The 24,197-nt window shown below is 35.4% G+C and overlaps 1 protein-coding gene across 1 annotated transcript in view; it reads right to left on the bottom strand.

Moving 5' to 3' along the window:
• The window catches only part of ADGRV1 (adhesion G protein-coupled receptor V1), a gene marked incomplete at its 5' end in the record, with an annotated part of 265,197 nt that overhangs the window by 218,372 nt on the left and 22,628 nt on the right, over positions 1-24,197 (bottom strand). Inside the window, 12 exons of the mRNA XM_081318856.1 lie at positions 1,578-1,758; positions 2,729-2,905; positions 3,895-4,268; positions 7,658-8,395; positions 9,126-9,343; positions 15,216-15,342; positions 16,220-16,483; positions 17,648-17,771; positions 18,167-18,330; positions 19,063-19,243; positions 21,918-22,103; positions 22,203-22,329. Coding sequence (XP_081174982.1) covers positions 1,578-1,758; positions 2,729-2,905; positions 3,895-4,268; positions 7,658-8,395; positions 9,126-9,343; positions 15,216-15,342; positions 16,220-16,483; positions 17,648-17,771; positions 18,167-18,330; positions 19,063-19,243; positions 21,918-22,103; positions 22,203-22,329 — 2,861 coding nt within the window. The remainder of the gene's footprint in view (positions 1-1,577; positions 1,759-2,728; positions 2,906-3,894; positions 4,269-7,657; positions 8,396-9,125; positions 9,344-15,215; positions 15,343-16,219; positions 16,484-17,647; positions 17,772-18,166; positions 18,331-19,062; positions 19,244-21,917; positions 22,104-22,202; positions 22,330-24,197) is intronic.

Here is a 24,197-nt window from a genome sequence, read left to right as displayed (position 1 = left end):
AGTGAAAAGATATATCTTGTATTATTTATCCTCAAATGCGGGCAAAACATTTATTAATAAAAATACTTTTGTCTCTGATACATTGGGCTACAGTTTCCACTGAATTTGCATACAGATATGGGAAAATATGTTAAGGTATGCAATTTTGCAATTGGATAATTAATTCCAGCAAAAAAGGTTCCTGGCTTTCTCCAACTGGCATAGGTTAATTATGAAAAGTTAATAGTTCTCTTGAAAAGAGAAAACATGGAAAAGCAGGCGCTATGTAGAATGTCTGCTAATTCTTAGATGACGAATAGTATGAATTATTTAAGTATCTATAGCGATTAATTAAATCTATATCCATCTATCTATTGAGAAAAAACAACTATTCAAACAGAAAAACAATAATAAATGATACACTGTATATATGCCGCAGGAGACAACCACAGGAAGTTACATCAAACTTATGTTTGTCATCTACAGACTGCTCTTGGATATAGCTGATATTTCCAACACTAATAGAAATTGCATCAATGCATCCTCCAGTGGTGCTTCATTCTATAATGTGAATCATGATTTGAACCCATTAGCCAAGTGATAGTACTAATGTGGCCTGGATTACAAGTACACAAATGGAAGAGGCCTGAGTTACTGGTTTTGCTGGCTGGGGAATTCTGGGAGTTGAAGTCCATCCATCTTAAAGTTGCTAAGGTTGAGAAACCCTGCTCTAAATAATCGGACATTTCAATCTCAGGAACATCTCCTTCCCTATAGATTCCATTAATAAAGCTGCAGCCTTTTGCCCCTTTATCCTCTTAAATCTGTGTCTGAGACACATTTGTTTTGGGGATGCGGTGGGGAGACAATGCATTTTAATCAGCAAAGAATGATTCCTGATATATTTATTCAGCTTTTAAAAAGTCTTACATCCTGTCACTGATTTTGATGGAACTTAACAATATATAAAACAAAACATAATAGATTATTTAAAATTATCATAGTTTAGGAAAAATTAATGATTTCGCTACAATATTATGCATGTTTTATTAAGTACAGTAGGATGCACATCTAGTAGAACAATGGCTGTAACTTTGCAAGTTTCCCATGTTAAATATTTTTAGTCTTCTGTCTGAAATGCTGTGAGAGTTACAGTAGGCAGGCATTTTATGTTTAGTAACATACAGCACTGGATGAAGAATGCTAAATAATTCAAAACTCTTATATTAACACACATATGTAGCATGAGCTGTGGTAGCGCAGTACTTAGAATGCAGTATTGCAGGCTAATTCTGCTGACTGCCAGCAGTTCGATTCTCACTGGCTCAAGGTTGACTTAGTCTTCCATCCTTCCGAGGTTGGTAAAATGAGGACTCAGATTGTTGGGGGCAATATGCTGACTCTGTAAACTGCTTAGAGAGGGCTGTGAAGTAGTATAAAAGTCTAAGTACTATTGCTATTACATTGCAGAGCAGCAAACTATTTGTAGCACATACTAACAGTCTACATCTTGAATGCTGTATGTGAATAACTATATAGTAATCTGTACAAATTAAGTATGAATTTTAAAGTGTGAACAGAATTCCTATAATTATTACCATACGGATGATCACTAGCTTTGACGGTGATGTAAGTAGTTTCCTTCTCTGGATCTATACTAGCTCCACTGGTTGGGGTTGAACCTGTTTTTCCATCTCCAGTAATAGCAGATACTAATGTCACCTGGAAATATTCTTTCAGTTCAGGTATATCATCATCAAGCACATGCAAATTCAAAACCTGGGAACAGGAAATGACAGGATAAAGATGCAGTCAGAAAACCAAATTAAATAAAAATATTGTCATTGCATTTAAAAAGGCAAATCCAAAAGTGTGGAAAAATTTACATAAACATTGTTGAAAACGTGAAACTCTCATTTCAATCTGAGAAGAATATATTACAACCAATTTTAAAGATATATTAACCTGACAAGTTTTTCTAATGGAGTCGAGAGCTCATGTAAACACTTTTGGTCAATCAACCATTATGTTATTCTATCTAAATTAATTAAAAACTACTGCAAGTAAAGCATTATTTAAAAAGCTGATAAAGGAGAAATTTAGAAATGAACAACATAGGGCAAAACTATTAAATACAACATTAAAATATTCAAATTTAGGAATACTAAAAAATATGAATAGGAAAAAATAAAGGATGCAAAAATATAGTTAAAAGCTCTATGATTTTGAAAGTCTTGAGAAAAATTAAGGATATTTGTATATTAGTAAAAGAACATTAAAATTGTTATCAGGCAAGCTACTTTTAGATGAAAGTTTAGAATTATAAAAGATACAGATGTCAAGAATTCATCCCTAAATATCACAATCATTTCATTTCTAGTTTAGTGCTAATATGATAAAAGACTTACAGAGACTACCTAATACTTCCTGCTCTTTGAAAAGATTTTATAGCATTTCCACTCTAATTGTTATTCAACATGCGTTTAAGTGTAAATAAAAAATAACTACAAATTAGGTACACCTTAACTAGTACAATGAACATTCAGTTAAAGCCATAAATATAATGCTACAAATACTGAAGTTAGTTTGCATCCCTGAAAATACATCGGTAGTAACAAAAAAATATATTCCCATACAACAAAATTATTCCCAACAAAATTGACTATAGATTAGCAAAATATTAGCCAAATTTCAAAGCAGCAATGCATAACAATAATATTATTAACTTGAAGGGCTATGTCTGATTTACCTCTGATCTCTGAAAAGGAAGGAATTTTATAATCCCACTACTGTTAGCAAAGTCAGTAACAGTATAATTAATGCCATAAGAATCAATCTGAGAGATAGTGTAATACACAAAAACAGAATCCAAGGCCCCTCTGGTGCGTTCCACAACACAAGATACAGTAGAACCTTCATTAGAGACCTATAAACAATAAGAATTGCAATAAACACTATGATAAATATAAATTTGAAAATTTTGAGGTTTGGGTGGAAATGAAATATGAAGTCACGTTGATATGTTACAATAAAAACAATATTCAGCTTTTAAATGCATAAATTCATATTTTGGGGGAAAAAATCCCATTGCACACACATATTCATTTGTTCAATAATTATTTTACCCCTTTCATCAACTCTAAAGGCTCCCAAAGCACTTTAGCAATGATTAACAGGGAGACATTTCTCTTTAGCAAGATTACCATATAAAATATATGAAATAAAAAGAAAACAATTGGAGGAAAATAAGAAAAGGAGACATCTGTTTTTAAAATCAGTGTGTGCATAATAATCATTTTCCTCTGCAGAGAAAAGCCTTATACGTATTGTTTGCCCATTTTAAATCTCTGTCGTAATAATCTATCATTTCTTTGCCACTACCCATGATGTTATTTGCTATATAATTATCTGCTTATAAACCTACTTCCAGTTAACAGTTCCCCAGATTACTGCTAAACCAATTCCAATAATTCCCCAGGATTATGTGTTGCTAGTATGAAGACTTTTCAGCTAACAAGATTAAGTGACATTAGGACTGCCTTTGATAGCAATTTGCTATCAAGATTACAAGGTCAGTATCATTATCTCCGTATTGCTTTGGAAAAGCAGAGGTCGAAAAGAAAATGAGTAGTTCTAGTTTAGCAACACAACTGAGACCGGCAACTCAGTCATTAAGCAAAGCATCACTAAGTGAAGCCACAACTGTGTTTATAATTTTACTTCAGCTTTCCTTTATTGATCTGTGAAGGTCATAAATGCACAATTTTGCTGCAAAGTTACTTTTTCATCACTGTTGTGATGAAACAGCCCTAAAAGAGGCAATTACTAAATGAACACTACCTGTATATAGTTTGTATACTGGTTATAGGCTTGAATTAAGGATTTTCATGGATTACATTAATAGGGTTTTTGTACCTCTGGAATACATGCTCCTGTGAAACCAAATAATCCATTGGCATTATCACTTTTCTGGATTCTTAATGTTGCAGTTGCATTGTCTTGTGAAATTCGTGCTCCTCCATAAACTGAAATAAGCTTTAGAATGAACAGCTCCTCTCCTTCCTCTTCTTTGTCATCTTTGACAGAAACAATGAATGATTTGTTCCTTTCTCCTTGTCGATATTCTAAGTATCCAGAGATGGGGTACAAATCAGACCTTGCTGGCGTAGTGTGAAGTTCACTGATCTCTTCCTTTGTTAATTTACATTCATAAAATCTCACATCTTGCATCAATCCTTTATACCTGCTGCTACCATTTATGCCAGCACCAACTTTCATTATTCCTTGTCCTAGGGAAAACAGACCCACAAATAAATATTGTTTTTAAGGCTCCAACTTTAAGTTTTATAAAATTAAATTTTGGTTAGTACTGTACATAATCGCTCATTTTGAATTTCATAATCTAAAACAGGAAAACTGACTTCAGTGTAACTAAAATTAATGCAAGTATTAATCTTTACGTAATAAAGTCCAGTGTAGTTAAAGCAGATTCTTCTGGCTCAGACTTCATGGAATAATAAAATGTTTTGCTTTCATTTGTTTTATCTAGCCATTATTTCATCACATCAGAACTAGGCATAACAAATCTGATTTACTCAAAAGCAAAAACAGAAATCTGTAGGTTAAATGAAGAGAAGTAGTGTACATGTTTGTGATTTGTAAAGTTTACTAGCATGTAAAAGTCTGGTTTCTGTTAAATCTTAAAAGGCTTCAAAGAAGCAATAAACAGGATTCAAGAGTTAGCTTATAAAGGCTGTTCTTCTCCAGCTTGAGGACCTACTGAAACTTTTCTGTAGCTTTTATTTCTATCCTGCTGAACTACAGCTACAAAGTTCTGCTTCATCAGCCAGGTTTCACCACTTATATGAGAGGTAGTGTGCTGGAGTGTTGGGCATAGAAAACTGGAGATAAATTAGTGGTGCAGCAATTGGTTGCTGTTCTGCCTCAGGAGAGATAAGTTGTTTGATGCTGAGCTTCTGATGTAGAATGAAAATCCATTTTCAGTGGATTGAGACAGTCTGGATGTATGCTTTCCTACTGATAGAGATGTATTATGAGATGCACTCAATAAGTACAATTTAATTTTCCATCTATTGCATCTGCACATTCATATTTCACCAGAAAATGTTAGGGGTTTAATACAAACTCCTTCAATTTTGAATTTGCTCTCAGAAGCTGTCTTTGATGCTTTTAAAGAGTTCTTTGTGGATAGAATATTTTGCATCTGGTTTGTGATGGTTCCTATTTGCCATTGTATCCTTTTGGATCACTAAGAGGTTTAGGTATAGGCAGCATCCCTATTTGTCAGACAGATCACCTACAGTGGTATTTTTTTTATTTTAATTCCATTTATATCCCGCCCTTCTCCGAAGACTCAGGGCGGCTTACAAGCTTAGCAGTAGCCTTCATTCTATGTATATGCCTGCTTATTAGGGCTTTCACACACACCCCAAGCAGCATTATTACAAAGTCAGCTTAATTGCCCCCAACAATCTGGGTCCTCATTTTACCTACCTCGGAAGGATGGAAGGCTGAGTCAACCTTGAGCCTGGTGGGATGCGAACCTGCACTAATTGCAGTTGCTGTTAAATACAGGAGCTGCTACTAGCTAGGACATATCCATGCTTCTTACTATTGAATCTATTTCTGCCTGTCCTCATGCCATTTGATTCCAAACTGATTTAAATTCCATCTATACTGAGACATTTTGACAAAGCTTGTAAGGTACACATACCATATTTCCAGTAATAACAAAAAGCTGTAAAATCTTTTCCCATCCTACTGCTTTACAATATCTTTTAAAGCTACTGTGGATGCACAATGCTGTAGAAGCACAATGGCTTATAAACAGAAGATCAGTAATACCATATGTTAATTATAATATAACGTTACATTAAAAATATATAAAAAATAGATTGGCTAGAAAGCAAAGCTAGCTATTTGAAACTGGAAATTTGAATGAATTACCCCAACATTAGCCAATATAACTCTGCAATCCATTTTTTTAAAAGTAAATACTTATCCCACAGAGATTATTTGTTCCAGAGCTGTATAATAAAAACCATACATTTATTTATGGAATTTTAAATAAATGGGGATGAATTTTTTATATAATGAAAGAAAAATATGTAATTCCTTTAGCAATTTCACTTCTCAATGGAGTTTGATCATCCCAAATTTCAATTACAAGAACAAAAACACCTCACAGGAGCAGATTATATCCTACAATGATACCCTTAACACCATCAAAAAAATCTACCTGTCCCTTGGAAAGCAAAATGGATAAAAATGCCATTTCCAATCTAAACATCTGGCTGACAGTGCAGCCAACCAATAATAATGATAATGATAGCTGAATTATTAAAGAATTAATTAATTAATAATTAAATAATTACTGAACATACAGCAAACAAAAAGGGAATATCCAGATAATGAATTAAAACATAGAATGTTGACAAGGAAAATCACCAAATGGTCAATTTCTACAAAAGATTGAGGGGAATGTGATAAAGGTAAAATCTGGCAACTGGAAATTTTAAAAAGCAACCTAATGCTTGATTTGGCTGAGCTGTGGTGGCATAGTGGTTAGAATGCAATATTGCAGGCTAAGTCTGGTTACACTGTCCTTCGATCCTGACTCAGCCTTCCATTCTTCCAAGATCAGTAAAATGAGTGTTTGGGGTAATATGCTGACTCTGTAAATCATTTTGCGAGCGCTGTAAAGCACTGTGGAGTGGTATATAAGTCTAAATGATATTGTTTTTGCTATTTGAACTAATGTAATCAAGGCCAGAATTGAATTGATTGAAAGTGAAGACTGTGCAAAGAGGCAGAAAAAACAGTAGATCATATATTCAGCTTGTGCAAGAAACTGATTTATTGGAACATCTGTAAAAATGATCATGTACCAGTAATGAAAAATTGGTGGGAATACAGTATGTTGTTGAAAAGTTAATAAAAAAGGAATGGGTTAAAATATTGTGGCATTTCTAAATATAATCTGAGTTTAGCCTCATAAGGACACCAAATATCACTGTGATTTAAAAGAAGAAAGTGTAGATAACTGATGTGGCAATACCAGGAGATAGTAGAATAGAAGACAAAGAATTGGTGATCACAAAGTATCAAGATCTAAAAATCAAAATTGAAAGATTATGGCATAAGCTGACCATGGTAGTCACACTGTTATCAGCACATGGAGTGCCATACTAAAAAAATCTTGGATGGCAGTTTAAAGTGTCCAAAAAGCCACACTGCTTGGATCCACATATACTATGCTGAGAGATTATAATATATTAAGTTTTGTGGAAGAACCTGATGAGTATGAAGGCCAAATCCAACTAAGAATTAGCAGTTATCATTTTATATTGTTGTGTACAGAGAACACAGAGAATAACAGAAGTAGCACCAGTGTGGTGAAATAAAACAGAGATAGCACAAATAGTAATTAATGTCATGGGACCAAATACAAAACATCTGGATTTCACTATTGGCATTAAGGAAATCACCATCTATCAATTAACACCCTTAATATTATTTAATATTTAATTAATATTTAATAACAGCATCTGGCAAGTCCTTGGGAAGGACTCAACAGGTGGATGAAAAATGCCAGTCCAGTTTAAACATCTGTCCAACTATGCAACAAACCAATAATAATAATTAAAACATTGCTTACCATCAGCAATTGTTTTTCCTTTGAGACTCTTAATGCCCCCAGGCACAGGTTTGCCGTCAATGAAAAACTCAAGAGTGCCATTATTGAGCATAATCAGAAGGTGAATCCAAATATTTTCCTCCAAGTATTTCATAATTGTGATCTTAGCTATATAAGTCATATTAGACTGCAATGGCATGTAATAGAATCCTAAAGAAAGATGGGATTCATTTGTGCCTATTTTTACTCCATAATATATTAGTCCATTACTATTGTCCTTTGTTATTATAAATCCATCGTTGTTGGCACTAGGAAGTACCCATGCTGAAAATGTGAAGACACTAAGTATTCTGTTTTTACTAACATGGAGCTCTGGCTCAATTATCCCATATGCATCTTCTTCACCACTAAAATATAAAGCATCTGTTCCAGTGTGATGCCGTCGCATGTGAGGCTTTGACTTCACTGAATCTGTAAACTTTCCAAGCAATAAGAAGTCAGTCATTAGAGGCAATCCTTCTCTAAAGGTGCTAGATAATATTTCCCAGCCAATCCTGACAGTTCCAAAAGTTCCCTGGTGCCTCCATACTGTAAAACTGGTAAAATACGATGTGTCATCCTCAGACTGAATATCTTCTGCTACTTCTCTGTCTTGGCTCTGCGGATCTAAGATAAACACTCCATAGGGATCATCATTAATTGGGATCATCACAGTCACAGAAAGTTTGCTTTCTGATAACTGGCCACCAGGAATCCCACCTAAAAGAAAGCCAAGAATTTTTTTTTATAACTCATGCACACAATGTTATCAGCTTATTTATTTATCTACTTATTTAAGAGGATGCTCAGTCTACTGATGTATGCTCCTTCTTTTTTCCCATTGTGACCTTTACAGTATCTTGAGAGGCAAGTCTGAAAGGCCAACTAGCTGGTCCAAGACCACCCAGTGAAAAATATGATTGAATAGGGAGTTATTACATATGAAACTTTTCCTGGTTCCAGTCCTCGTTAACATTGGGACTGTATGACCCTTACACATTATGCCCAACCACTCCATGCTAGCCAAAAAGAAAGATTAAGAACCCTATCCTGTGCGAAGTCAAGAGAGATAAATCCTGAAAAAGGCTTTGTCAGTTTGACCTCCCACTTATAAAACCATGTCCACTGAGGCTACTTTTCTGCAACATATCAAAAGCCAATCCAAATGGGTCTTCAAGATGAAGGCTGGAAATAAAACTAAAGCAGCCACACCAGAAAGTATGTTCTGAGGCTCAGGATGTATCTTTTCTTATGTAATACGTGTTTATCGTGTTTTTATGTTTTTAAACCACATACAATCATAGCAGGAAGTGGCACATTAAATATACTGCTCAAAGAAATAAAGGGAACACAAAATAAGACATCCTACTATTAAATACAGTACATTGTGTTGTTTAAATGTTCCCTTTATTTTTTTGAGCAGTATAGATCACCAAATATGTAAATGTACCTGAAGCATTCACAAGTTTTAAAGTATAAAATTCATTGAATTCTGGAATTTTATCAGGAATAGCATGAAGAGTTATAGGCTGTGACTTTTCACCCTCTATAAACCATACAGTTCCAGACACTTCATAGAATTCTTGTCCAGGATCTAAAGCAGAATTATTGTCAAATAGTTGCCAGGTTAAAGAAACATTGCCAAAGTAGCCTCTTTGCCTCAGGATCCTGTATGGTAGAAAAAACAAAACTATTTTCAGACTTACATTTTTTTCAATTCTCTACATGATCCATCTAAAATATGTATTTAAGAGGGCAATAAAGAATACTATGAACATATGTAATATTCCATAGTGTTAAAGGACCTATTCAATGGAGTGCAAATTGGGAATATACATTTATCTCCTTTGAGTTTTCACAAGGACATTAAAAACCCTGGCTGTGATCCAAAGAGCTACTTTAGGTGTGCCCAAAAGGCAGTCTATGACCACAAAGAGTTTTCTTTTTGTTTCCTCAAGCAAAAGACTCCTTACCATTACCAACATGGCATAGTATCATTGTTGCCTTAAACACACAGTACTTGGGCATGAAAATAGCCAGATGGGTTCTGGTATCCCTCCCCAAGTAATGCTACATGGGACTAAGATATAAAATTTGAGCAATATAGAGACTATTCTGAAATAATTATTTTGAAATCTTTTTGGGATGTACTGAAATCATTTAAATCTTTACATTAGCAGCTGATTGTTTTCAAAATCTTAAACAGCTGGGACTTGGATATTTAAGTGGATTGTAAAGGATCATGTTTTACAACAGGACTTTGTACAACATCATCTAATGGGATCTTCCTAACTATAAAGATTCTGTTTGTTTTTTACAATCACCTGGTAAAGTAGTATGTGTTATTAATCATAAATAATAGAATACACACAAAATCAAGGAAGATGTTTCAGTTCAAAGAACTTTTGCTTCAGAGAAAGATTGTTTCTTTGTCCCAGCAACCCTACAGATACTCTTGGATATAATCTAACTCAGTGTTTCTCAAACTTGGCAATTTTAAGATGTCTGGACCTCAACTAAAGCTAGCTGGACAATTCTGGGAATTGAAGTCGAAGCATCTTAACGTTGCCAAGTGATTTAACAATTTAATATTTAACAACATTGATTTAGCATTGAATTAATGTGATTTAACACTGATTTAACCATAAAAACACTGAGTGGAATTCATTTTAATTCTTCAACTTTTCCTGTATTCCATCTAAACTCTGATTGTGTATAAAAGCAGCATTTTTTCATTCCGTAAGACATTGCCCTAAAATATATTTTAGATTCTTTCCTATCATCAGGATTATTATTTTGTTTACTATAAATCATGTTAAAAGAAATGGGAGAAAGCAATAACAGCAGCCCCACTTTTAGGTAACACAACGAAGACTCTGTTTCGGTGAGTTTCATTAACTTATTTGTTTCATCTGTGAATCTACTGATTAAAAACTATCCCCCTCCTGCTGAATTAATTGAACTGAAACAAAAGTGATCATCTGAGCCAGAAAAACACATTTAACATTTGAAACTGTAGAAACTTTCTTACATGCCAGACTGATTTCACATTCATATTAACATATTTATAATGAAAATAAAGATAAAAATATCTCTTAACATAAAAAAAACTTTTTTAAATCAAGCTTACAAAGCAATATGTATGTTGGTCAGTGTTTCCATTCAGTATGTTAAGATAGATCATCTAGATCAGGGGTGTCAAACTGCCGGCCCGTGGGCTGGTTGCATCATACAGAGGCCGCGCCCACCTCAGCAATGCAAAAGAAGTTGTGATATGTCGCTACATGTCATGTGATATGGCAACTTTGACACCCGTGATCTAGATAATATTATTTTCTCTTCAGATTTCTTTATAATAAGAATTTCTTATTATTGATTATTTATTTCTTATATTGATTTTATAATACAGTTTTGTGTTTTTAACAATAAAATATTTCTCACTATGCTATCTTTCACTGCACAATCATTGCTTATTACTTTTTGGATTTTATTTAAATCTAAAGGATGACATGAAAAATCTCCCAGTAGGATTTTTCAGATTTAGAAGTGTAAACTCTCAGGGAAGTTTCAGAATAAAGGAACCCAACACTATAACGACGGCAGTAATCACAATTACTAATACAATCAAGTCCACAGTTGAAAAGTGATCAAATAATGAAAAGTGCAGATTGTGCAAAGAAGCAGAAGAAACAGTAGATCGTATACTCAGCTCATGCAAGAAAATTGCACAAACTAATTATAATCAATGATACCATCAGTAATATTATTCACTGAATAATTTTTCATCTGTAAAAATTATCATGAGCCAGTAATGAAAAATTGGTTGGGATACAGAGTTGAAAAAGTCATTGAAAATGAGCAGGTTAAAATATTGTGGAAATTTCAAATACAAACTGATAGAGTCTTGGCTTGTAACACATCAGATTTAACTGTGGTTGAAAAGGTGTGGATAATTTATATGACAATACAGGAGATAATACAATAGAAGGCAAAGACTTGGACAAATCACATAGTACCAAGATCTGAAAATGTATTTATTTGTTTGTTTGTTTATATTTCATATTTCTGAACCACTCATCTCCCTTAAAGAGGGAACATTTATCAGCACACTGAGTTAAATAACAAAAAATCTTGGGTAGCACTTTGAAAATCTGCATATTGACAAAATTTCTACCCGTCAATTACCAGAGGCACTCTGCTTGGATCTGCATGTATACTATACTGATACATTATGATATCCTAGATTCTTGGGAAGAACTCAGTGCATATGATGGCCAACACCAATTAAGGAACTGGCATCTGTATTTCAATTTTTTGTGCTTATCATAATAATAATAATATCTGAAAGTACCTTATTCTTAAGATAGCAGAGAAACTGATGTCAGAGGGAAAAAAGCACTTGATAAATTGCTATGTTTTTGCATAGATTTAGCATGTAATAATTCAACTTGAAGGTGTCATGATTCCCATGCCAATTTTATTAATTACATTTTGTGTCATAATTTCTTACACTCTAATTTTAGCATTCTTTTCTGTGTATTACCAAGTTATCTCCCTTTGTCAGCAAACTAATTAAATATTGTTTTGATAATGAAATTGATTCCTCATATAATCCATATAATTATATGATTCCTCATATAATCCATGATTCTTCATGGATACTGCCTTGTTGTGGTGAAGGGGCTTGTGTAATTCAATGAAGCTATGAGCTATGCCGTGCAGGGCCACCCAAGATGGACAGGTCATAGCAGAGAGTTCTGACAAAACGTGATCCACTGGAGAAGGAAATGGCAACCCACTTCAGTACCTTTGCCATGAAAACCCCATGGACAGTACCAAAAGGAAAAAAAAGGTATGACACTGGAAGATGAGCCCCTCAGGTCGGAAGGCGTCCAATATGCTACTAGGGAAGAGCAGAGGGCTACTACTAATAGCGCCAGAAAGAATGAAGCAACTGGGCCAAAGCTGAAAGGACGCTCAGCTGTGGATGTGTCTGGTGGTGAAAGGAAAGTCCGATGCTGTAAAGATTTTTTCTCCATAGGAACTTGGAATGTAAGATCCATGAATCAAGGAAAGCTGGACGTGGTCAAACAAGAGATGACAAGGCTGAACATCGACATCTTAGGAATCAGCAAACTAAAATGGACAGGAATGGGTGAATTTAATTCAGATGACCATCTGGTATACTACTGCAGGCAAGAATCCCTCAGAAGAAATTGAGTAGCCTTCATAGTCAATAAAAGAGTAGGAAAATCAATACTGGGATACAATCCCCAAAATGACAGAATGATCTCAGTTTGAATCCAAGGCAAACCATTCAATATCACAGTAGTCCAAGTCCATGCCCCAACCACCAGTGCTGAAGAGGATGAAATTGACCGGTTCTATGAAGCCCTACAGCACCTTATAGAACTAACACCAAAAAATGATGTTCTTATCATCATGGGGGATTGGAATGCTAAAGTAGGAAGCCAAAAGATAACCGAAATAACAGGCAAGTTTGGCCTTGGAGTACAAAATGAAGCAGGACACAGGCTGATAGAATTTTGTCAAGAGAATATGATGGTCATTGCAAACACTCTTTTCCAACAACCCAAGAGATGGCTCTACACATGGACATCACCAGACGGTCAACACAGAAATCAGATTGACTATGTGCTCTGCAGCCAAAGATGGAGAAGCTCTATACAGTCAGTAAAAACAAGACCAGGAGCTGACTGTGTCTCAGACCATGAGCTTCTCATTGCAAAATTTAGGCTTAAACTGAAGAAAGTAAGGAAAAGCACTAGGCCACTCAGGTATGAACTAAATCATATCCCTGATGAATATACAGTAGAGGTGACAAATAGATTTAAGGAATTAGATCTGATAGACAGAGTGCCTGAAGAACTATGGACAGAGGTTTATTATTATTATGTTGTACAAGAAGTAGCAACTAAAACCATCCCAAAGAAAAAGAAATGCAAGAAATCAAAATGGCTGTCTGAGGAAGCTTTGCAAATAGCTGAGGATGGGAGGGAGAAAGCTAGGGAGTTCCAGAAAGCATCTACTTCTGCTTCATTGACTATGCTAAAGCATTTGATTGTGTGGATCACAACAAACTGTGGCAAGTTCTTAAAGAGATGGGAGTACCAGACCATCTTATTTGTCTCTTGAGAAACCTATATGCGGGTCAAGAAGCAACACTGAGAACTGGACACAGAACCACTGACTGGTTCAAAATTGGGAAAGGAGTCCGTCAAGGCTGTATACTGTCACCCTGCCTGTTTAACTTATATGCAGAGTACATCATGAGAAAGGCAGGGCTAGATGAATCAAAAGTTGGAATTAAAATTGCCGGGAGAAATATCAAAAACCTAAGATATGCAGATGATACCACTCTAATGGCAGAAAGTGAAGAGGAACTAAAGAGCCTCTTGTTGCGAGTGAAGAAGGAGAATGCAAAAGTTGGGTTGAAACTAAACATTAAGAAAACCAAGATCATGGCATCCGGCCCTCTCAATTCCTGGCAAATAGATGGGGAAGAAATGGAGGTAATGACAGATTTTATTTTCCTGGGCTCCAAGATCACCACAGATGGGGACTGCAACCAAGAAATTAAAAGATGCTTGCTCCTGGGGAGGAAAGCCATGGCAAATATAGACAGCACACTAAAAAGCAGAGACATCACCCTTCCAACAAAAGTGCATATAGTCAAGGCTACGGTCTTCCCAGTTGCAATGTATGGCAGTGAAAGTTGGACCATAAGAAAGGCTGAGTACCAAAGAATTGAAGCCTTTGAACTATGGTGCTGGAGAAGACTCCTGCGAGTCCCTTGGACTGCAAGGCGATCGAACCAGTCAGTCCTAGAGGAGATCAACCGTGACTGCTGTTTAGAAGGCCAGATCCTGAAGTTGAAACTCAAATACTTTGGCCACCTAATGAGAAGGAAGGACTCACTGGAGAAGAGCCTAATGCTGGGAAAGGTTGAGGGCAAGAGAAGAAGGGGACGACAGAGAATGAGGTGGCTGGATGGAGTCACTGAAGCAGTAGGCGTGAGCCTAAATGGACTCCAGAAGATGGTAGAGGACAGGAAGGCCTGAACATTGTCCATGGGGTCACAATGGGTCAGACACGACTTCACAACTAACAACAACAACATATTTAATAACTTTCTATTATGCTACAGTAAAAAATTACAATTTGGGTGTAACATTTGGAGGAGATTTGAAACCTGCACCAAAGTTTTTTGCATGGTCCAGAAACCGTAGGCTGTGCAATCTTGTCATTCAAAGTAAAATGGCAAAAAGTTATATTCATATCTACTTCCAAAAATGGGTAATGGTTGCAAAGATTTCAGCTACAATTGCATTTTTAATTTTGCCTTGTGAATGTTTAAAACTCTTCATTTATTTAAATGTGGATATGAAAATTGTTTACGACACTATTTGCATGTTGTAAAAACTACCATAAAATGTAAGTCACACTGAAAAATATTTCAAAGTATGATTCAAGATACTTAGTGGAATTGGCAATGGATATTTACTTGAAAGTTACTTACAAAAAGTCATTGGTTTTGCCTTCTTCTACTGCTTTGTCTGTAGACTCAAGTAAAAAAATACCATTTGGATCATCGTTTGCTTCAATTATAACTGTTGCCATTCTAGGTTTATAAACAACTGTGTCTCCTAAAAAAATGATTTTGTTAATAAACAGACAGATAGAATTGTATCCGGAGAAAACATATCTCCACAAATATTCCAAATACTTAAGAGCAGGTTCAAAGGTGAATCTTCTCCCTTTGACTATGAAGAAAAGTAATTATGACTTCCCTAACACTTGCTTGGTATATCTGTCCCATCTTTGGGTCTTCAGGTACATAGGTATTTTAGGCCCAAACACATTTTTATCTAATTTGTTAATCCAAATATAGCAAAGAAATATTTTATAATACTGTACAATATGTATAATCTTTCTTCTCCCTGCAAAACTCATAGATTATCCAAATAGGTTATAAAAGTAAAATGCATGAAAATAGAAAACAAGACAAAACTATACAATATACTTTATACTTTAGTCATAGTGGTGAACAAGCTATATTATAAATAGCCCTAAACATATGCCTCAGAATAGAATAACAGAGTTGGAATGGACCTTGGAGGTCTTCTAGTCCAACCCCTTGCTCAGGCAGGAAACCCTATACCATTTCAGACAAAAGGTTGTCCCATCTCTTCTTAAAAACTTCCAGTGTTGGAGCATTCACAACTTCTGGAGGCAGGTTGTTCCACTGATTAATTGTTCTAGCTATCAGGAAATTACTCCCTAATTCTAGGTTGCTTCTCTCCTTGATTAACTTCCATCCATTGCTTCTTGTCCTGCCTTCAGGTCCTTCAGAGAATAGCTTGAATATATTGCAGGCTTTAAAGATATTACACTTTGGTGTGAAGAATGTCAAAAGGTATTGGCTAAGCATCCCTAATTGCCTATAATATCAATCAGGGGGCAGATAACAATCTAAAGAAACAACAGTTGATTAGTTTATATAGGTTGAATAATAATTTGAACCTGTAGAGTTGAAGAGAATTATATAAAAATCCTCATCTGATTCAGGAATATTATCATCATGGATAAAGATAGTTATATTCTGTTCTTTTATTCCAATATCAAACCAAAGGACTCCATTTTTTTCACAAGACAAGAAATCTTCTTCAGCATTGGCATTTCCATCAATAGTGGCATATAAAACAGAAACAACATCAGCACCAGAGTCATTTCTTACAACTACAAATTCAGCAATGCCACCTTCATGAACCTTCACAGTAACAGGATCTGAAACATAATTAAGTCATTAGGTATAAAAGCATGCAAAACATCAATATGTATACACTGCTTTTCAAAAACTAATATTAAATAATTGGTGAGAGCCTCCACCAAGGCTCCACCAAGAACCTTGGTGGAGCAGTGGTCTAATGCCTCCTTAAGTAACACCAGCTGCCTGCAATTAGTGCAGGTTCGCATCCCACCAGGCTCAAGGTTGACTCAGCCTTCCATCCTTCCGAGGTAGGTAAAATGAGGACCCAGATTGTTGGGGGCAATTAAGCTGACTTTGTAATAATGCCGCTTGCGGGGTGTGTGAAAGCCCTAATAAGCAGGCATATACATAGAATGAAGGCTACTGCTAAGCTTGTAAGGCGCCCTGAGTCTTCGGAAAAGGGCGGGATATAAATGGAATTAAAATAAATAAATAAATATTAATTTTAATGCCTAGCTTGTGATATCACATTAAAACATAGATTATGCCAATCATAATTAAGAATCCACATTGCTTCTGTGATTTTCAAGCTTGCTTTTGTTTGATTTTGTACCCCATCTAAAAACTAACCCCAAGTTGATGATTGATCTTGACAATGTTGCTGAACCATACCTCATAATCATTCTTATTATTGGCCATGTTAACTGAGGTGTGAAAAATTATAAGAGGGACAGTCTGATGGAATAGTTAAATGCATTGAGAAATTGAAATGAAGCCAGCTGTGTGACTTTGGGCCAGTCTCTCTCAGCTCTAGGAAGAAGACAATGGCAAACCAGCTCCAAAAATCTTGCCCAGAAAACTGCAGGGATTCATTCAGACAGTCATCAGGAATCAATAAAAAAAACTCAGGGACACACACGTGAAAAAAAATGTAAATTATAACACCTAAAAATCAGAGTACAGTATTCAGTCCTACTATAATCAATCCATAAGGCAAAAACAGCTTTTTAAAGTAAAAGAGAGAGAGAGAGAGTTGGGATAGGTAAGAGACAAACCAGGCATTAATTATTTTACTAAAGACTTGTTAAATAAACCATGATTAATGTTTCTAGCCATAGATTTGTGGAAAATAATGTTCAAAGCATAACTCATACAGTTTTAAATGTTCACTCTTGGCTCCAGAGTTTCCTATAATGGTACTATTCTTGTATTTAAACATAAACTAGTAGAATGGCACTAACCTGCAAAGTAAATTGGATAATCATTTTTTGTGATCTGCAATGTTGCTGTGGTTATATTTCCTAGGCTAGCACCTCCTGTCGTATTGAAAAGACTAATTATGAATACCTCCATTTCTTCAGGTATCTTGGGGGAAAAACCCACAAAATTTATTTATTAATAGTATTAAATTAATTCAATCATTAATTGAATACTTGCATAGTAATAGTAATGAAATTTAAATCTTACAAATAAAACATTTTATATAGCCATTAGACATAATTTAAATCTGGTTCAGAGGATATATTGTTTTTATTATTCCATTTCAGTGTTTTCAGCTAATCAGCTAAAAGGAATGTTTCAGCAGAGTCCTCATTCAAGAAAGCAGGTACTGTATATCTTTGTTGACCTTTCATACTTACGTTTAGAGTATACTCGGTACTTGTATTGTTACTCCTCTTGGAATTATCATCATCATCATCCTGTGTTATAAATTTATTTGCCCCTCTTCCACAATTAATAATTACTGTAAAAATGACTACCTCGTCAGGGACTGAATAAATGGTGATATCTTTTGAAAATTCCTCATTTCCAAAAACAATTGTTCCTTGGTCTGGAAAAATATCTTTCGTAGAAATTGAGTTCGTTGCCCAGGATACACTCACGCTCCCAAAGGTTCCTTGGTTTCTTATTATTTTAAAAACAGCTTTGAAACACAAGTATACAGATATCTTCATCAGATAACATCCAAGACAGGTAAAAAAAAACTTAATATAAAACTAATATAAATGAGGATTGTTTTTTAAGTGATAATGTCACATAGGTAAATTTACATTAGAAACAATGAACAAATGTCCAAATTACCGTACTATTTTGCCTACAAAATGCACATTAAAAAGTACTTTGGATGTCAGTGTTGTACAACTGAATGAGTTTAATAGTTTAAATGCTATGACTATGATTTGTTAGCCACATGATTGGATTCACATATGCAAAGCATAAATCTAAGTATTACCAATACAGCACAGTGATTGGATTCATAACATACATAATACAGAAAGAAAAAAAAAACATAGCATAATACAGTACGTAAAACTAGCTGTTGTGAAAATAGTTTATGCTGATTGGGAATGCCAAGGTTTAGTTGGAGAAACAGCAATGCAAGTCAACTCTTCCCATGACTGATTCCAGATATCTGTACTCCTGATTCAATACCAAATATTAAATCCATAAAGTGTAACTTAATTATGATAATTAAAGTTGTGCCACAATGACTCTTGTAATATTAGTGTCTCAGGTAGAAGTTAGAAACAATGAACTTTGGTAAATACTGTACAGAGTAGAAAGGGTAACAGTTTTGTTTACTTATTAAAAGTATACTCATATACTTTCTCATTTATGAAAATCTTTTTATATCAAGAAAACAATGATGAATTACCAGCATAGAAATCTTCCGCTTTACTTTCATTTATTGTTACTATGAGCATATTGTCAACAAACTGAATAATTCCATGTGGATCATTGTTCTTCAGAATTGTGATGTTGACTCTTGTAGCATTTCCCAGCTTACTTGGCAGGTCACCATGGCTACTGAGGAGCACTGAATAAAATTCATCTAACTAGAACAGGGAAACTGAATCAGAACAATAGGGACAGAACTAGCAACATAGTAATGAATAGATACTTGAATGAATGCTACAAACTTGACTAACGTGGATTTTTACTACTATTTTTTTTTAAAAAGCCTGCATTCACATATTTTTCAATCCAGTTCAAAATGGTTAATGATTCATTCACACTTCTTTTCTGCTACAGTACAATCCTAGTGCAATTTCAGTGATATCAAGTTATATTTTGGAAGAGATAAAGCATCCCTCCATAATAATGATGAACATTAGAAAAATACCGTGATGGATCAATTGATGTATCCTACTTTTGTGTATAATCGAGATAATACTTTGGTTTTAAGTGTCTTGAATTTTCAATATAATGGACAAAATCTGTCCATGCTCTATAGCAGACATGTCAAACACAAGGCCCAGCGGCCAGATCCGGCCCGTGAAGTGGTTTCATGCGGCCCGTGAAGCCATCCTGGAAACAGTGAGGGAATGGTCCCCAATGCCTTGGCCCTGGCCCAGAGACCCTCCTCCTGCCAGAGACCCTCAGATCTGTCCCACTCCTGCCCAGGCCCCCATAGGCACCCTTGATGCAAATGATGTAGAGCTGGCCATGCCCACCCAGTAGGCCATACACACTTTAGCCACGCCCACCCAGTAGACCACGCCCACTCAGGCCAAACCCACCCAGCCCCCTGAGGGCAACCACAATGCTAATGCGGCCCTCAATGAAATTGAGTTTGACATCCCTGCTCTATATGCTTCTACACATTCATAAAATCCTATTCACCTTTTTATTCATACTGTACTGCACAATATACAGTACATAAAATACACATGCAAAAATATATTTGCCATTTTATGCCTGTATAAAATTTTATTTTAATTTAATGGACATTCTGTTTTAGTGGAGAATGGTGATTTCAATTCCACACAGAATGTTGATTAATAAAATCTATGCAATACTTATGTTTCATAGATTTATTTTTTTATTTATATCTTGCCTTTATTATTTGTATAAATAAGGTGGCAAACATGCCTAATACTTCTTTTTCCTCCTATTTTTTTCACAAAAATCCTGTGAGGTGGGTTGGGCTTTGAGAGAGTGACTGGTTCAAGGTCACCCAACTGGCTTTCATGCCTAACGAAGGATGAACTCACACTCTTCTGGTTTCTAGCCTGGTGAATTCCTACCAGTAATATTTTCTGGCTGCAAGTCCAGGAACATTATTTAACTGAAGGAAGACTAGCAGAACAAAGGTGAATGTACTTCAAAGTGCACTCAGCTTTAAAACTGGTAAACATTACATTTCTCTTCAGTCATAGAAAATAACTTTAAGGTATGGGGATTGGAAATTACTACTTAACCCCATAGGTAGGTCATAATTTACAGACACTGGGAAAGAAACCTGACAGCAAAACCTGTTTGGTCTTGGGTGGAAATCTATAACTGAGTATCATCACTGACTCCGTATCAACAGATGACATTGTCCAGCAGTTTCATGTAGAATGGAGGGAGAATAGAGTCCTGCGGGGCCCTCTAATATGGAAATCTAGGATTTGACTGGACTAGACTTCTTTCCTCCAACAACACCAACTAGAAATTGCAAGGAATAAGGGAGTGTACCAGGATAACACTACTTGAAAATACCTAAACTTTGAAGCCAGTGCAGAAGGATACCATAATCAAAGATACCAAAACCTGCTGAGAAATCAAGTAATGCTAGGATAGATGCACTACCTCCATCCCAGTCCCACTGCAAATCATTTTTAAGTATGATCAATGCAATATCAACACTGTTATCTGATTCATAAAGAAGAACAATATTCATTTCATCCAAGGCCTTTTGTAGCTGTAGGCAGACTATTTTTTTCAATAACCTTTTCTAATAACCGAAGGTTAGAGATTGGATAAAAATATAAAGGTGGTCACACTTACAGGTTGGCCTCACTTACCAACTGCCTCATTTAATAATCATTCAAATTACAATAGTGTAAACAAAAGCTTTGCAACCAATCTGCCCATTTATAACCATTAGAGTATCCTGTAGTTACATGATTATAATTAAGGTGCATCCTAGCCAGCATGTATTTACAATTATTGCAGCTTCCTGCAGTCCTTGACTGCTATTTGTATGCTTTGCAGATTGGTTTGACACAAGCAGAGTTAATAGAGAGGATGGAAGTAAAATTTTAAATCATGTTCACAACTGAGTCGACTCACTTAACAACCAAGGAGAAATGAAGTTATAAGCCCTTCATAGTGACATGATGTTTCAGTTAACAACTGTGTCACTTAGCAAAGGAGTTGCTAGTCCCAATTGTGATTACTGAGTTAGGACTATCTGTGTAGCATTTCAAATTGCTCAAGTCCAATAGATTCAAACCTTCTCAGCTAAGAACACGTCTTACTCATCTCCAAGGGACATACAGTACCTCGCTGGAATCTATCTTAGAGTGAGTCAGAATGACAAGATTTTTTTCTGGGATTTATGGACGTAGAGCGGCCACAAATCACAATCCAAGACCATGGACACTCCTTTATTCAGGCAGTGGTGAGGGCCTCGATTTACCCATGGATCAAAGCCTCAAGATCAGTCCCAACAGGATCCATTAAACCATATTGATTACTATTAGACTAAAAGGGACATCAGTAGTTTTCCCCTCCTTTTTTTACCTCTGGAATCTCATCCATCCTTGTTAGCAAAGTAATTTTAATTTCTCTTTCCCCAGGTTTAAACTCCAAAACTCCTGTATTTCCATAGAACTCATTGCTGTCTCTTGGCTCTATAGTGTAGTGTAGAAATTGCTCCATAAGTGCTCCTCTAGAACGGACAATCTGGAGTTCAACAGATTCTCCTTCCTGTAAAATAAAATTATTATTTTTTTTCAAAAATGGAATGCAAAAGATCAGTATTGACATAGGATATGGCTCTCTTCAAATTCAAATATGAATATTTACCTTTATCCTGTAGGGACCTCTGGAAGATGAAGCAAACTCAAACACTCCTCCAGGGTCATCATTTTCTGGAATGATCAATTTGCGACTAGTATATCCAGATTTCAGGATTTGATTTTCCACATTCACACTGAAGAAAAAAATTGAATGCATATGGAATATGCAGATTGCTTGCAATTAAATGGACCAACGCCTATGGTAAAGTATAAATATAGTGACCATATATTTTTGGAAAAAAATAAAGGACAAACCTGAAAAATCCAAAAGATATTCATAAGAAATATAGGAATGTGTATATTCATAGCATAATGCTTTACAATGGAAAATTCAAGAGCAAAACCAAAAATTGTATTCTAATAAAAAGTATATAAAATCAAATAGTATGTATAAATTTAGTTTAAAAAATTCAGTTCATGAATGTGAAAAAGTGTGCATTAAATGGTACTTTTTACATAGTAAAAGTTAAATGACCAAAATGAAGGACAAAAGTGAGTTTTTGAAAAATTAATAAATATAAAGGAGAACCTTCTAAAGTGAAGGATTGTTATTTATAATATGGTCACTGTAATTATAAAGCATTAGGGGTTCTGTACGCCACCACTGCCAACTGGGATTTTTGTCCTCCCCCATCCCACTCAAAAAAGGCTTGTCCTGAACTGGCTTCATTCAGGAAGTAGGTAAAACTGTTTCTCTACCAAAGGTATGCAAACATTGCCTAAGGAAAAAAAATCTCTTTTACACTGACAGTGTAATTTTTCAGCAAACAGTCTGCTAATACTTACAGTAATCAATTAAAATGTTTCTCAGTATTCCATTATCACATAAAGAATCCTCTCTGAGGATTATTTGGATTTTAGAAAACAGATTGCACATTACATAGCAAAACAGAGAAGTCCATGTGTACAACACACATTAAAAAAAACAGGTGAAGCTTTAGGCAGACAATTACAGTTGCTATCTTGACTTGTTCTTAATCTGTGGACACTCCAAAGAGAAAATTTATTTAACCACTGACTGTTTCCAGTTCAGTAAAGCAGCCTGGCAAATAGAACTAAGTTTAATTGCTTCACTGCCAGGACTTTTGTGTACAAGTATTTAATTTAAATCTAGTTAAATATTACTTCAGGTTCCTAATTATATGCCAGATTGCATAAAAACTACAATTTACATGTAACAGTAGTCTGTTTTAAAAGCCTATTGTACTAATGTGTGCGGGTTCCTTTTCTAAGTGTGCAACCTATACACTTTTATCTAAGGATGAGTCATACTGAATGCAGCCATTTTGCTTCTAAATAAACAGCATTCATTGAATTGTGCCATACATGATTCAATTGCTGCAATGAAAAAGTATGATTTGATTAAAGGCTTCTGTAAATAATCCTTTTTTTGTACTTGGTTCCTACAGCTCAGTGAAAAGAGATTTGGGGTACAGGTTTTTCAAGCCATCTACTGTTCTGGACTATCTTCAAACATCAAGCCATGCATTCGTAACCATTATTGTTGTTGTTAGAATCCCCCCTCCTCCCAAAAATGTTTTCAATCCACCAAGACATGTTACTAAGGGGCACTAAACAGCATGCTTTCCCTGAGAAGGCTTGCAAGGCAGAAACAAAAACCAAAGGAGATTCCTGTCCAGACCAACCACTTCCGAAACAAAAAAGCTAGTTCACTGAAAAGAAAGACACAGCTTGCGGCACTTACCCAAAGTACACGACAAACCTTTCTGTCTCTACCCTGTCAATGTGGAGAGAAAGAAATGGGGGACAGAAATAAAACCACTGTTGGCCAAGTTCTTTGTATGAGAGTTCTTTAGATGGTGGAAATCAAATGAAAGATTATAATACAGCACTTTTCAGAGACCTACTGTTTATTTATGGGAATCCTTGTTCCAGCAATGCTAGCAAGAGGTTCAGGAATTTGCACTTGTAATTCAGATGACCCCATGACCAATTGGGATGTCAAGGACTCTTTAAGCCCTTCATTACAGCATTGCTCAAA

The sequence above is a fragment of the Vipera berus genome, assembly GCF_964194415.1.
Source record: "Vipera berus genome assembly, chromosome: 2".
In the NCBI taxonomy this organism is placed as follows: Eukaryota; Metazoa; Chordata; class Lepidosauria; order Squamata; family Viperidae; genus Vipera; species Vipera berus.
This window is presented reverse-complemented; position numbering and strand designations above follow the sequence as displayed.